The sequence below is a fragment of the Aulonocara stuartgranti genome (genome assembly GCF_965226115.1).
Source record: "Aulonocara stuartgranti genome assembly, chromosome: 7".
Classification (NCBI taxonomy): domain Eukaryota; kingdom Metazoa; phylum Chordata; class Actinopteri; order Cichliformes; family Cichlidae; genus Aulonocara; species Aulonocara stuartgranti.
The window spans coordinates 40,664,589-40,677,891 of record NC_138945.1 but is presented as its reverse complement, the minus strand read 5'-3'; the positions used below and the strand labels follow the sequence as shown (position 1 = coordinate 40,677,891).

At 42.0% G+C, this 13,303-nt stretch overlaps 1 protein-coding gene across 1 annotated transcript in view; it reads right to left on the bottom strand.

Moving 5' to 3' along the window:
• Positions 1 to 1,688, bottom strand: part of gfra2b (GDNF family receptor alpha 2b) — a 165,877-nt gene extending 164,189 nt beyond the window's left edge. The window contains exon 1 of the mRNA XM_082542446.1: positions 1,609 to 1,688. Within this exon, the coding sequence (XP_082398572.1) occupies positions 1,609 to 1,681 (73 nt within the window). The 5' untranslated portion in view covers positions 1,682 to 1,688. The remainder of the gene's footprint in view (positions 1 to 1,608) is intronic.
• Positions 1,689 to 13,303: the final 11,615 nt, after the last annotated feature.

Below are 13,303 nucleotides of genomic sequence, written 5' to 3'. Positions count from 1 at the left end.
GTGAGATCAGCAATGATGACGTGAAGAGCAGTGCAAACTAAAGCTAAGCCCACCTCTCGAAGAGGCAGCTGTTTCTTACAGGTGAGCTGTCTGTTACAGCCAGGTGGACCGTTAACCCGTTACTCTCAACTAACCATGAACCTAAACTCTTTGTAATCCGTGTGAAAACATTCATGAACGAGGCTGTTACTGTGGGTTCATCCACATCTTTATATGCTTTCTATGGTCTGCAGTGAATACTGATGTCCCACACAGGCTGTGGTCCCTGAAGTCCTCCTTAATCCTCACAATCACTCGAGGAGGCTCTTCCTGTTCACCTGGTCTAAGGAGAGCACTGTGGAACATAGCCACCTCAGAACCGGAGCTAGTGGAGCTGCTGGAGCTGGTGAACAATGCTACACCTTTAAGCTGACTGGACCGGGACTGACGCCTGAGACCTGAGACCTGAGCTGGCCTTCACTGAGTCTCCTATGATGAGTAACTGATGGAAGCTGTGGGACACTCTGCAGGCTCCCCTCATCTCACACTTTATCAGCACCTGACGCGATGCTTGCAGGGGACATCTGCACATTGTATCTGTAAAAAATAACCTGGATGACTCTACAGACTTTCCTGTGGTTAGTGCTAGGTCAGTAGGGCACCAGGCGCCCCCTGCTGGAACAGTGGGACAAAATCCTGTGCTGCTCTCATGAAACGTGCATTTACACTCTGCAGAGACACAAAAAAAAGGTGGCACGAAAAAACACGGCTCCACACTCTGTTTGTTCCACTGCAGACAGAAATGCTCCAGCACCACAAGCTTGTGTCACCCACCCCACAGCTCCACCTCAACAAGCTGCAACACATCAGACCAGTGCTCAGAACCAGGGGCAGAGGAACAGCTCCCACAGGTGAGGGCCACACAAAGAGCTAATTACTGGACCTCGGGGTAACGATGTGACCTTTCAGGGGTACGTGGATGTTTGTGCAGCAGTAAAAAGTTCAGATTAAAATATTCAGGATCAGAACAAATGTTCCCGAGACCTGCTGTCCTCAGTCCTGGTATCAAGCATGGTAAAAGCATCTTTTAGTAGAAGCTCACAGTAAGGCAGAGGTGTAGAAGTAGTCAAACCCCTAGGAGTACAAATAACTACACCCTGTCAGGGATAAAATGGCAGTACCTCAGAGAGTACTTCACCTGAATATATTTCATTTACTGAATGTAACAAAGATGCTCTTTATGGCTCTGATGATCAATAGAAACATAATAGAAATCCAAACAGAATGTACAGCAGAGTACACACAGTACTCTGTACACCAAGTACTCTGTAAACACAGTACTCTGCACACACAGTACTCTGTACTATTCTAACACGTCACGGCTGGTACATGGGTCTGAGGGTAAGGGCGCGCGCTATTTGTCTGCGGAGATTTAAAAGTTAACTTCATGCACTGCAACATTTTCACTTGTAATGGAGTATCTCTGTGAGTATCCGAGTACTCCTGCTGACGGTTACTCGGTGTTTCAGAGCACGAGAGCATCTTTAGACCCAGCTGACTGACAGAGGCGCAAACCGAGCCTCTGCCCTCACCTGTGCGCGTGCACGCGGGCAGCGGAGGTGTACTCACCGAGCACGAGCAGCAGGCAGACGACGCCGATTAGGATCATGTCGCGTGCTGCTGTAATCCCACAGGAAGTCATGGTTCTCTCGCTCTGAGCGTCGGGGTCTCTCACTCTCTCTCTCCGCACATCACGCGGACTGCCACCGACATAGTGGCACTAGCACGAACCCCGGACACGGTGGGATCCCCCCCCCCTCCCACCCCGCCGTCCTGGGCTCACAGCAGCCCCGGCAGGGACGCAGAAGAAGACGAAGAAGCGTGGGAGTCTGGGCAGGAGCGCATGCTCCGGAGCGGCTCTCCCGGAGATGGAGCTCTGTCCTCGGTGAAGAACATCAGCTGCCCCCGATCACTCCGCAGCTGTACTCCAACTTTCCGGGCTCAATGTGACTCTGTCCGCTACTCTTCCTCCTCTTTGTCTCACACACACACAGTCACACACCGGAGCTGCCCGGTGGGTAACGGCACGCGCGTCTCCCGCCGGTTAGAATCTACTCCAGTAGCAGCCTCGTGCGTCTTTCAGCAAGCCCAGCGCGTGCGAGCACTGAGGAAAACCTCGAAACCTCCTTCTCCTCCTCCTCACCCCCTCCTCACCCAAAACTCAGACTCTCTTTCGCTCTGTCTCTCTCTTTCTCCCTTTCTCCGGGTGTCAAACGCACGCGCGTTTACTCCTTACGTTGACCCGGAGTGTGACCTCAGAGCAACGTCATCTGACTGAAAGACACGATCTGCTATTACTGTAATGACTGTTTATTTATTTATCTTTTATTATTGAAAATGTCCCAGGTATTTTATATTTTAATCATACATTTTATTTATATTCATTTTTTATTTACATATGAATGTATAGTTTTAGTGTAATTATTTTTGTTATTTTACATTTTAATTATTGTCATTATTAATTATTAATTTATTTTTATTCTTCGTTTTATTATTTACCTTTTTGTGCTGTAGTTATATTTTTCCTTATTTCCCTTTTTTAAACTTATATTAAATTAAATTAAAGTTAGAATCACATAACTATAATTAATTTTTTATTATAATTTCATCTTAACATATTTTTTTTGATCTACCTTTATTATTTTAGAATATATCACACCCTGGAGGACGGGGCTGTGGCCCCCCCACACTCCCTAGCAGATCGTTACATGGAGAAACCTTTGGAATACAAGCGCGCTGATCCACACAGGTATGCACACGGGTGTTCACTGCTCGTAGACCCAAATTACACCTTTCTTGGCTGCTACTTCGAAGCACATCTGTCCTGCGTGCTGCACAGCAACATTGAATATTTAGTATTTACTGCTGTTTACACTTAGCTAGATTAATGCGATGGTGTTGTGTTTAGTATGTTGCTTTGTTGTTTTGTTTTGTTTTTGGTCTTTTTTTGCTTGTTTTCTATTCTTCTCTCAACAGGTGATCCAGGAGATTTTTAATTTTTTTTCTCCCCCCCTTTCTCACTGTCCCTCTCCCCTTCTGTTTTTCCTTTCCTTCCTCTTTCTTTCTCCCTTTCCTATCTCTCACTCATGTCTGTCCCGTCTGTAACATCTGAAAATAAAATATAATAAATAATAAAAACAAAGATCGACCAAATGGACCAATACGGCAATGCCACGATGATCCATTTGGCAAAGTAAATCCATTGGGTATCCTTGTTGGTCTTCAGACAACAATTCTGATGGCTAAAGAACCAAATGGGACAGGCGGAAAAAAAAAAAAAAAAAAAAAGAATATATCACATAGATTTATTATGTCTTTTATTTCTAATTCCTCTCCAACTCCATAATGCTGTTGTAATTTTATTTCTTTTTCAGGATTCTTGTTCTGATTATTGCTTTTTTTAAAAAATCTTTTTAATCTGTGTATGTAATTATTTAATATTGTTTTAATATTTGGGTTTTTTAGGGGGAGTAATCAGATATAATAATTTATTTATATATATACATTTATTATTTTCTGAACTTTTGACTTAGAGAGTTATTTTTATGTGGTCTTGAAGCATTTAGTGAAATGTTTTACATAATATTTTTATTTTAATTATAGTTTTTATCCCAACAATCCATTTGCCTTAATTTTGTAAATAATCGTGTGTGTGTGTGTGTGTGTGTGTGTGTGTGTGTGTGTGAGGTGTGTGTGTGTGCGTGTGTGTGTGTGAGGTGTGTGGGTGTGCATGTGTGTGTGTGTTTGTGTGTGTGAGGTGTGTGCATGTGCGTGTGAGGTGTGTGTGTGTGTGTGAGGTGTGTGCGTGTTTGTGTGTGAGGTGTGTGTGTGTGTGAGGTGTGTGGGTGTGCGTGTGTGTGAGGTGTGTGCGTGTGAGGTGTGTGTGTGGGTGAGGTGTGTGTGTGAGGTGTGTGTGTGTGTGTGAGGTGTGTGCGTGTGAGAGGTGTGTGTGTGAGGTGTGAGGTGTGTGTGTGTTTGTGTGTGTGAGGTGTGCGTGTGTGTGTGTGTGTGTGTGTGTGTGTGTGTGTGTGTGTGTGTGTGTGTGTGTGTGAGGTGTGTGTGAGAGAGAGAGGTGTGTGTGTGGTTGACTGATAGTTGCAGATTGTGGACTCTGTGTCTCAGCTCACAGACGTCGCTCTGATACTGGTTCAGGATGTGCTTCTGATTGTGGTCGAGCAACAGCACCAGCAGCAGCAGCAGCAGCACTCGTCCTGCTGAGCAGTGAAGATGGATGGACAGTCGGCCTTTATCATCCCTGGCCGACACATTTAAATTCACCGCCTGTAGGTGCTCATGTCTCCCAGGAAGAAAAAAACAGAGAGGCTCAGAGCTCATGAAGAAGACTTATGAATACACAGACTGAGCTCTCAGAGCGTGCACTGTGATCAGTCATATCAGCAGGAGCTGAAATACACTCCCAATGAGCAGCATCACAGGGCTCACTCCTAACTCCAGCTCATTGTTGATCTCACATTATTTGGCTGTAGAAGCGTGAGGTCAGCATGACTTTAACAAACAACAAATGATAAAATGTGTTTTTGTGCTTCCAGAGATGAGGAAGTGTAACAAAGAAAACACAGGGCAAACTTAAGAGTTCATTCTTACAAAAAGTCATTTTAATTTTACTTTCTGTAGACAAAATCAATTAAAAAACTATTTTCAGTCTAAACCCTGAGTACAGCCTGGAGGCTTCTGGCATCCAGATGTTATACACAGACAGATGTGGTCTCTGTGACATAAACAACAAAGCTTCCTGACTTGTAGCAACCACTATGTTGTTTTTCATTTGTTTTGTTTTTTTTGGAGCCAGAAGTGACAAATGCTAAAATATCACCTAATGCTGGGTCACTTAGGTCACTTGGTTAGACCAGACCAGGGGTCGGCAACCCTAGGCACGCGTGCCACAGTTGGCACGCGAAGGGTTAACTAATAGCACGACCATAGCTGGATTGGCCATCGGGCATACCGGGCATTTGCTCAGTGGCCCGGTGACTTTTTTCTTCTTTGCAACGGTATAAACAAGGAAAGGTGGTGGATTGGCCAGATCCTGGCCGGTGTGTAAAAATAACTCAGTAGTTTGGTGCTGGCTATGGCGGAGCTTCCACAGATTCAGTAAAATTAACAAGTGGTGGAGGCCAGCAGGTGGATGAGGGAAGGGGAGGCAGGAGGAGGAGAGACCCGAGGCGGCCGCCGGTCCGAGTGTCAGGTGAACTGAACTTCAGGTAAGAAGTTATGACCTGCAGTCTATCTGGGTCAGATATAAACCAAGTTTAGGTGCAGTTTATTTTTGTTGTGCTGACGTTTTACAGTCAGTTAGAATAACTCGTACTGCGTACTAGCTAGCATGATGGAGTTTCTATACAGCTGGGTCGGTGCTATGATGTAACTGATAATGAACTTTATTTTATTCATAAGGTTAGTTAGTAGAGTTGCCAACCTTCCTGTAAAAAATGGAATCGTCCCGTATTCAGAGAAAATATTACGCATTTTTTGTTGAGCTGAGAAGGGACGCAGTTTGTCCCGGACTTCAGCTAGAATGGAAAAAGACACAAAGCTGGAGTTATTCTGTCGTTACGCTGTCAGCTGCCTCTTCTTCTTCTCTCATTCTCTCCCCTCCCTCTCCTGTTTCTACTTCAATCATTAAACTGATCAGTGATCAGCTGATCGGCTTTTCTCTCGTTTGTTTATCGCCCACTTTGCGCCAGAAAGAGGAAACCGCCAGATGTCGCGCTAAACAACAGCAGCACGTTTAAGCTTGATCAGCTGTTGTTAGAATTTATTTAATATTAATTTCTAGTATCAGCTGATGTTTGCTGGAGCCACAGCTGTAAAGCTGCTGGTCATGATATCGGTTTGTATATCTGGTGAGAGGGAAACATGAAGATGAAACCAGGAGATGTCCTTACTGAATCATCAGAGCTGAACAGGTGATGGAGAAACAGGTTTACCTTTTAGTTAACATGAATGAGTTGACAGGAAGTTATGAACTGTTTCTGAGAGACAAATAACACCAGGATCCTTTTCTATGTAGCTGACAGCTGGTAACTGTGCAGGGGCGGGTCTAGCAAAGTTTTGCCAGGGGGGCCAGGTAGGGCATTAACAGGGAAAGGGGGCACAGAGAAATACTTTCTTATTCTCATTTAAAATGTCTTGCTGTTATTAAATAATTATCTGAAACTTACAACCAATGTTTTTATCTGACATAAAATGTATAGAAATCATACATATACCAACAAGATTGTACATCACTGTCACAACAGCATTTGTTTTCATTCAAAGGCTTTATGGCTTTACTACCTGGTGGGTCGGTCTGTAGTAAAAATGCCCGGGGCGATTTTTTGTCTCAGTCCAGCCCTGGGCACGACACGCAGTGAACTAATCTGAGATGGTGCATTAAAAAATAAATGGCTGCGCCAGCGGTGCACATCGCAAATCAGCTCGCATAGACACATTAGTTGTGCCTCTTCTTAATGACGGTATCTTAGCTAACAAACCCAACTACCAGATTCAACTTGTAATTGGCTAAAAATAACTTGGCCTACTGGTGAGAGGGACGTTGTTAACTTTCCACATTCCGACACTTCAAAAGCTTCAGGAGCTTTCTGCTCAGCACAGCATCAGCACCACGGAAACACACGGATACATCCGTAGACTCGAGACACAATGCATTTTTGGGACTTTCAGGTGTATGGACCAATGTTCTATTTTCTGATCAAAGCGGAAATCTTTAATGAGCAGCTAGATTTGTCTCGCATTAACTGGCTGAGTTAATGCCAGTTAATGCAACATCGAAGCAGCCGGAATCCACAGCTTTGCGTGTTCATGGAGCTTGCATTTTCACCTGCTGGACATCACTGCCTGACAAGTTTAACTGTCTTCAGAACATTGCAGAGGCCTTATTGACAGTATTTGGCTCTACATGTCTGTGTGAGCAGATTTTCTCTCACATGAGTCCTCAGGTAGCCGTCTGAATGGTGGACATTTGGAGACCTGTGTCTCTGAGTGGGAGACCAGAGATCACATTAACATGTGTGTCTCTGTATTAACAAACATGCCATATTGACTTAGTTTATTTTTCTTATCATTGTTGTGAGGAGACCATAAATAGGATTTGTATTGTCTGTTGTGCAGTTCATTTGCTTTTATGGAGTTGTTATTATGGATTTGTTTCAAAATAGCTGATATTATTCGCTGATAGCTGTCAACATCTGCAAACAAATATAATTCTTTAAAGTGGTTCTATATATTGTGTAACTGTTCATATAGAGCGTTATTAAATTTATTCCTAATGCAATCATATGGCACACTGACTTCTGAGGAAATTTTAAATGGCACTCGCCATCAGAAAGGTTGCCGACCCCTGGACCAGACTATACGAAAGTATCAAACACGTTTTATTGTGTGAATGCATCATTTATTCTCTTTTTTTGTTGTTGTCATATTTCTATTTGGACTGAGGGTGTTGTTCAGTGAGTCAATACCCTAAAAACTTGTTTTAATCGAGCCCGGATCAAGAATTTTAGGTCACACTGACTGACTGAGTTTTTTATGAGTAACTGAATAAATTTGAGTTTGAGTCATTTTGTGTCTGTTTTCTGTCATTTAGCACCAGGGGTGCCACCAGAGATATGGGACATAAATAATAATATCACTTTTGGGCACCACACACAAACACTGTGCAGACATGAAAAATGGATAAATAGAATTAATGATTTCATGCAAGGTTGATGAGATATATGCTTTTAATTATTTTAATGATAACAATACTATAATTTTATTAATTTTTTTAAATTTTATTTCTGTTGATTGGTACCTTACACAAAATACAAATTAAATATACATAAACCTTTGAACAGAAATAATTTTTCATTCTCATCTATAAAATGGTGTAAAGTATTTTTACTGCTAAAACATTGTATTCATAATATTAAGTATTGGGAAATATAACTTAAATAATCCTTTGGATCTTAGTGTTCAAACAAAGTAAATCCGTGTGCAAAATATGTGCAGAGCAACACACACGTCTCCATAACTGCTCTGTTTATGTGGGTTATAGGGATAATGTATTATTATTATGAAATAAATAGCGTGTAGAATAAAAATACATTTCCCACGGGTCCTCCTGCAGTCAGACACACGTTTTAAGTTAAAAGAGCTTCCCTGTTTCTTCAGGTGTCAGTGGGCTGGTTCAGTGTCAGCAGTGTGGCTGTGGGGAGATGTGAGTGGGACAGCTGAGCCTGAGCTAGAGGTGTGATCTGTGTGGCACCACGTAAGTAACGTAGTGCACACGTGTACAAAGGGTCAGGCTTCACCGAGCACATGCTTCCTGTTAGTGAGGAAGTAAGCTAGCTACCACTGGGACACGCGGCAGTTTCTTTCACTTCACTTCACTCCACCTGTCCCTCTTTCATTTTTTTCAAACCCAGCCTTCACTTTTAATGGAGCCATCCTACTGCAGTCCAGGAGCACGTGCACGTGGAACAAACCAAATCATGAAATAAGAGGGGGGTCAAAAACACATCCAACTAGTGATAGGAAACAAACATCTTTATAAGTACCCGAGAAACAAAAATAATTTTATAGCGATAGGTTCATATTTTTTTTAAAAGATTTTTTAAATGAGATTTAAAAGATTAACTGACTGTTTACTGTTTTCGAATGCCCCTGTCAGTTGCTGTCAATCGTGGGCCTTTAATATGGTCATCGCTTTCTTGTGGGAGAAATACCAAATGACACATGGTGAGCGAACACAGGTGTAAAATTTTGCTTTATCTTTAAAAAGCATGGACAGACTCCCCCAAATTGAGGAAGTCTTTGCAAGCTCCTTTGACGAGGAAGTCTGTCCATCACTTTTCATACACCTAGTGACAGAACATAAGGAATTCCTTCCCTATGTTAAACATAGTGAAACTAGTGGGGCTGAATGCGCAATCAACAGGTGTGTGTGTGTGAGCTATGTTTATCATCAAACAAACTTTCTGAAAATCATTTATTGGATAACTCTTCTGGTTTTTTCCCATCATTTATGCTATAAGACAGGGGTGGGGAACTCCAGGCCTCAAGCGCTAGTGTCCTGCACGTTTTAGATATCACCCTAGGTGATAATGATTACTTCATTATCAGGCCTCTGGAGAACTTCAAGACCATTTGAGGAAGTAATTTAGCCATTTAAATAAGCTGTGTTGGATAAAGGACATATCTAAAACCTGCAGGACACCGACCCTTGAGGCCTGGAGTTCCCCCACCCCTGTTATAAGGGGTTCTGCTCTCTCTGCAACAGCAGGTTGATTCATGCACCACAAGCAGAGGTTCCTCTTCATGTGCTGAGAGTCTCACAGATGGAAACATTTCAGCCTCCAGCTCATTGTCCTCTGTCTGAATGTTGGGTGTTCTCTGTATTATAGTAGGGTCTTTATCTTAAAGTATAATACACTTTGAAGTGACTATTGATTTGATGACTGAAAAGCCAGACAGACATGACCAGGCAAGCGAAGAACTGTAGATGTGGTTAACCTGTAAAGGTGAGGTTGGAAACTCAGAGTTTTGGTCATGAGGGTTAGTCTATCATTTCTAAAAGCCTGTTCAAACATCTTCAGTTTTTTTAGTTCAAACCCCAACAGTCAGACGACTCCCTATGAGCAGCAATTGGTGAAAAAGGCAAGGAAGAACGCTGGGTTCATGGATAACGCTGGGTATCATCTGGTGGGTAATGAAAATTTTTGCAGTGAAAAAAGTATAAGTCTGAGTACACAACCCCAACGAACTCCAGTGTGAAGAAGACTCTTTATATTAACAAAGAATTATACCCTGTTGGATGAAAATGATTCAAACCACTGCAGCACAGTACACTTAATACATCTAAAAATGAAGAGCATGCAGTAAGCATCAAAAAGCATTCATGAAAAAAAAAAAAATAAAATAAAATAAACACTCTGAATTGTCAACGAAAGGGTTGATGTGTTACAGTGGCATGTCTCTGGGGTACAAACAGAGTCTACAAGAAGCTGGTGTTCATCCAGGGAAAGCAACGTGTCGGTGCGATCTGTAACATTTATACAGGAGTTTTAGGTTTCAGAGAACTGCAGAACATTCGGGGTATTTTATAAAAAGGTTTGGTTCAGCTAATTACACCTCATGGGCCTTTTTTTGGACCACTGTGGTAACAGACCCCCCTCCATCCACCTCCCCAGCACAGGCTGCAAACATTTACAGGCCTACTGGCTGGCAGCACCCACCCGTCCCTATTTAAAAACCTCCACCTCACAGGTAACTTTAGTTCACCTTCAGACACTGAGTACACAGAAATCAGACAGAAACAGGCGAACATCTGTGTTATCGTCATCGTCAACATCATCAGTTATCGAGGGCTTTTCTCAGAAGAATTAAGCAACTGGGAGTGTGTTTTGGATGCTAAACAGTGCATGACCAGGCTGTTGCAAAACATGACAATCAATCCCCTCTTGATGTTTGCTTCAATTTATAGTAGACATGTTAGATACAGCCTGTTCCTTGCTAATCGAAAAAGGGAACTAAGATGATGGTGAAAGAGCCTGACAATCACTTTATTTATCCTAAAAAGAGCTTTGATAAATTGGAAGATGGCATAATTTGTATTAAACATATTAGATTCAAAATAAAAATCACAATTTTAAATTAAAAAAAAAAAAAAAAAAAAGCATTCATGACAGTCAGCTTATTTCCATAGTGGACACTGAGGGACTTAGCCGGAGAATTTCAATTAGATTAAATTCAATTTCACAACAACAGTCGCCTCAAGGCGCTTTATATTGTACAGTAGATCTTACAATAATAGATAAAGAGAAAAACCCAACAATCATATGACCCCCTATGAGCAAGAACTTTGACAACAGTGGGAAGGAAAACCTCCGGCAGAACCAGGCTCAGGGAGGGGCGGCCATCTGCTGCAACCGGTTGGGGTGAGAGAAGGAAGACAGGATAAAAGACATGCTGTGGAAGAGAGACAGAGATTAATACCAGGTACGATTCAAAGCAGAGAGGTCTATTAACACATAGTGAGTGAGAAAGGTGACTGGAAAGGAAAAACTCAATCATACATGTAATCATAGTGTTGTGTGAGATCAGTGGCAGAGTTATGTTTTGTTTCCAACTATAAAACATCCAGAGTGAGACCATGGCAGGATAATGAAATACACTCACATGTCCTGGTATATGAATCTCACTTATCCTCACCTCTATTAACATAATTAAACTTTATTTATACAGCACCAAATCACAACAGCAGTCACCTCTAGATGCTTTCTGTTGTGAGATAAAGACACTATAATAATACAGAGAAAACCCAACAATCAGACTCTGAGCAAGCACTTTGGTGACATTGAGAAGGAAAAACTCCCTTTTAAAAGGAAGAAACCTCCAGCAGAACCAGGCTCAGGGAGGGGCGGGGCCATCTGCTGCGACAGGTTGGGGTGAGAGAAGGAAGACAGGACAAAGACACACTGTGGAAGAGAGCCAGAGATTAATAATAACTAATGATTAAATGCAGAGATGTATAAACACATACTGAGTGAAGAAGAAACACTCAGTCCATCATGGGAATCCCCCGGCAGCCTACGTCTATTGCAGCATAACTAAGGTAGGATTCAGGGTCACCTGGTCCAGCCCTAATTATATGCTTTATTAACCCTTTAAGACCTACCATAGAACCAAGTCCGCCAGAGCTAATATTATATTTTTACATGTTGTAGTGCCCTTTTTGGGAGCATTTCAAGTTGATATACATCAATACAACCATTATAGCCCAAATTTTAATAATATGTCTGCATTAAGTGCATAGTAATTACATAAATTCCAAAAAAGTGCAATAGACTACAAAAAAATTTAAAATCGTTTTTGCTATTTTAACATATATTTCTAGTTAGAGAAATTTAAGAGGCTTATCCCTCAAAACTGTAAATACAAAAAAGTTGCACAAAATAGTTTCCCACCACATGAAATTTATTTTGAGTGTCTTCATAGTTTTATTTTTGAAATACACTTTTATATACTGCTGGAAAAACGAAAATAAATATTATAATGCAAATTTGCAAAAAAAGCAGCATGTGCATCAAAATAAACTATTTCCAGCAGTGCAACATGAGTCCTAAGCATCCCAGAAACGACACAGAAAATCATAAAGTCAAACATAACACAAGTATAGGCTCAAAAGGCCCTGATGGTAAAAAAAACTACATTTCCGCAAAATGACGTCACTTCCGGTTTCGGCCAGGACATGGCGGACATGCTATAGTTCGTGCTGATGGACGTAGGAAATGTTACGAACGGCTGATCGGATCGGCAAAGCGTGTTTCTGGAATATTATGTTTTTGTTGCTGCAAGTGCTTTTTATGCAGTTTTTGCAAAGCTATATGTGGAAGGAAACTGTGACTTAGGACAAGCTGATGGCATAAGATGTAAGTACAACTCCTCCAGTTTCATATGCAAAAAAAATTATTGCGCTAGCTTACGTGGTTGCAGAGCTACCAGGATTTAAAAACAGTTACGCAAAATGGAGCATGCCCGCTCCGACTGGCTTTAAAGGGTTAAAAAGGAAAGTTTTAAGCCTAATCTGAAAAGTAGAGATAGTGTCTGTCTCCCGAATCCAAACTGGAAGCTGGTTCCACAGAAGAGGGGCCTGAAAGCTGAAGGCTCTGTCTCCCATTCTACAGGGTGGGCCATTTATATGGATACACCGTAATAACATGGGAATGGTTGGTGATATTAAAGTCCTGTTTGTGGCACATTAGTATATGTGAGGGGGCAAACTCCTCAAGATGGGTGGTGACCATGGTGGCCATTTAGAAGTCGGCCATCTTGGATACAACTTTTGTTTTTTCAATAGGAAGAGGGCCATGTGACACATCAAACTTATTGGTAATGTCACAAGAAAAACAACGGTGTGCTTGGTTTCAACGTAACTTCATTCTTTCATGAGATATTTACAAGTTTCTGACCACTTATAAAATGTGTTCAATTGTTGACCATTGTGTTGGATTGTCAATGCAACCCCCTTCTCCCACTCTTCACATACTGATAGCAACACCGCAGCAGAAATGCCAGCACAGGCATCCAGTATCCGTAGTTTCAGGTGCTGCACATTTCGTATCTTCACACCATAGACAATTGCCTTCAGATGACCCCAAAAATAAAAGTCTAAGGGGGTCAGATCGGGAGACCTTGGGGGCCATTCAACTGTCCAACGACGACCAATCCACTTTCCAGGAAACTGTTCATTTAGGAATGCTCG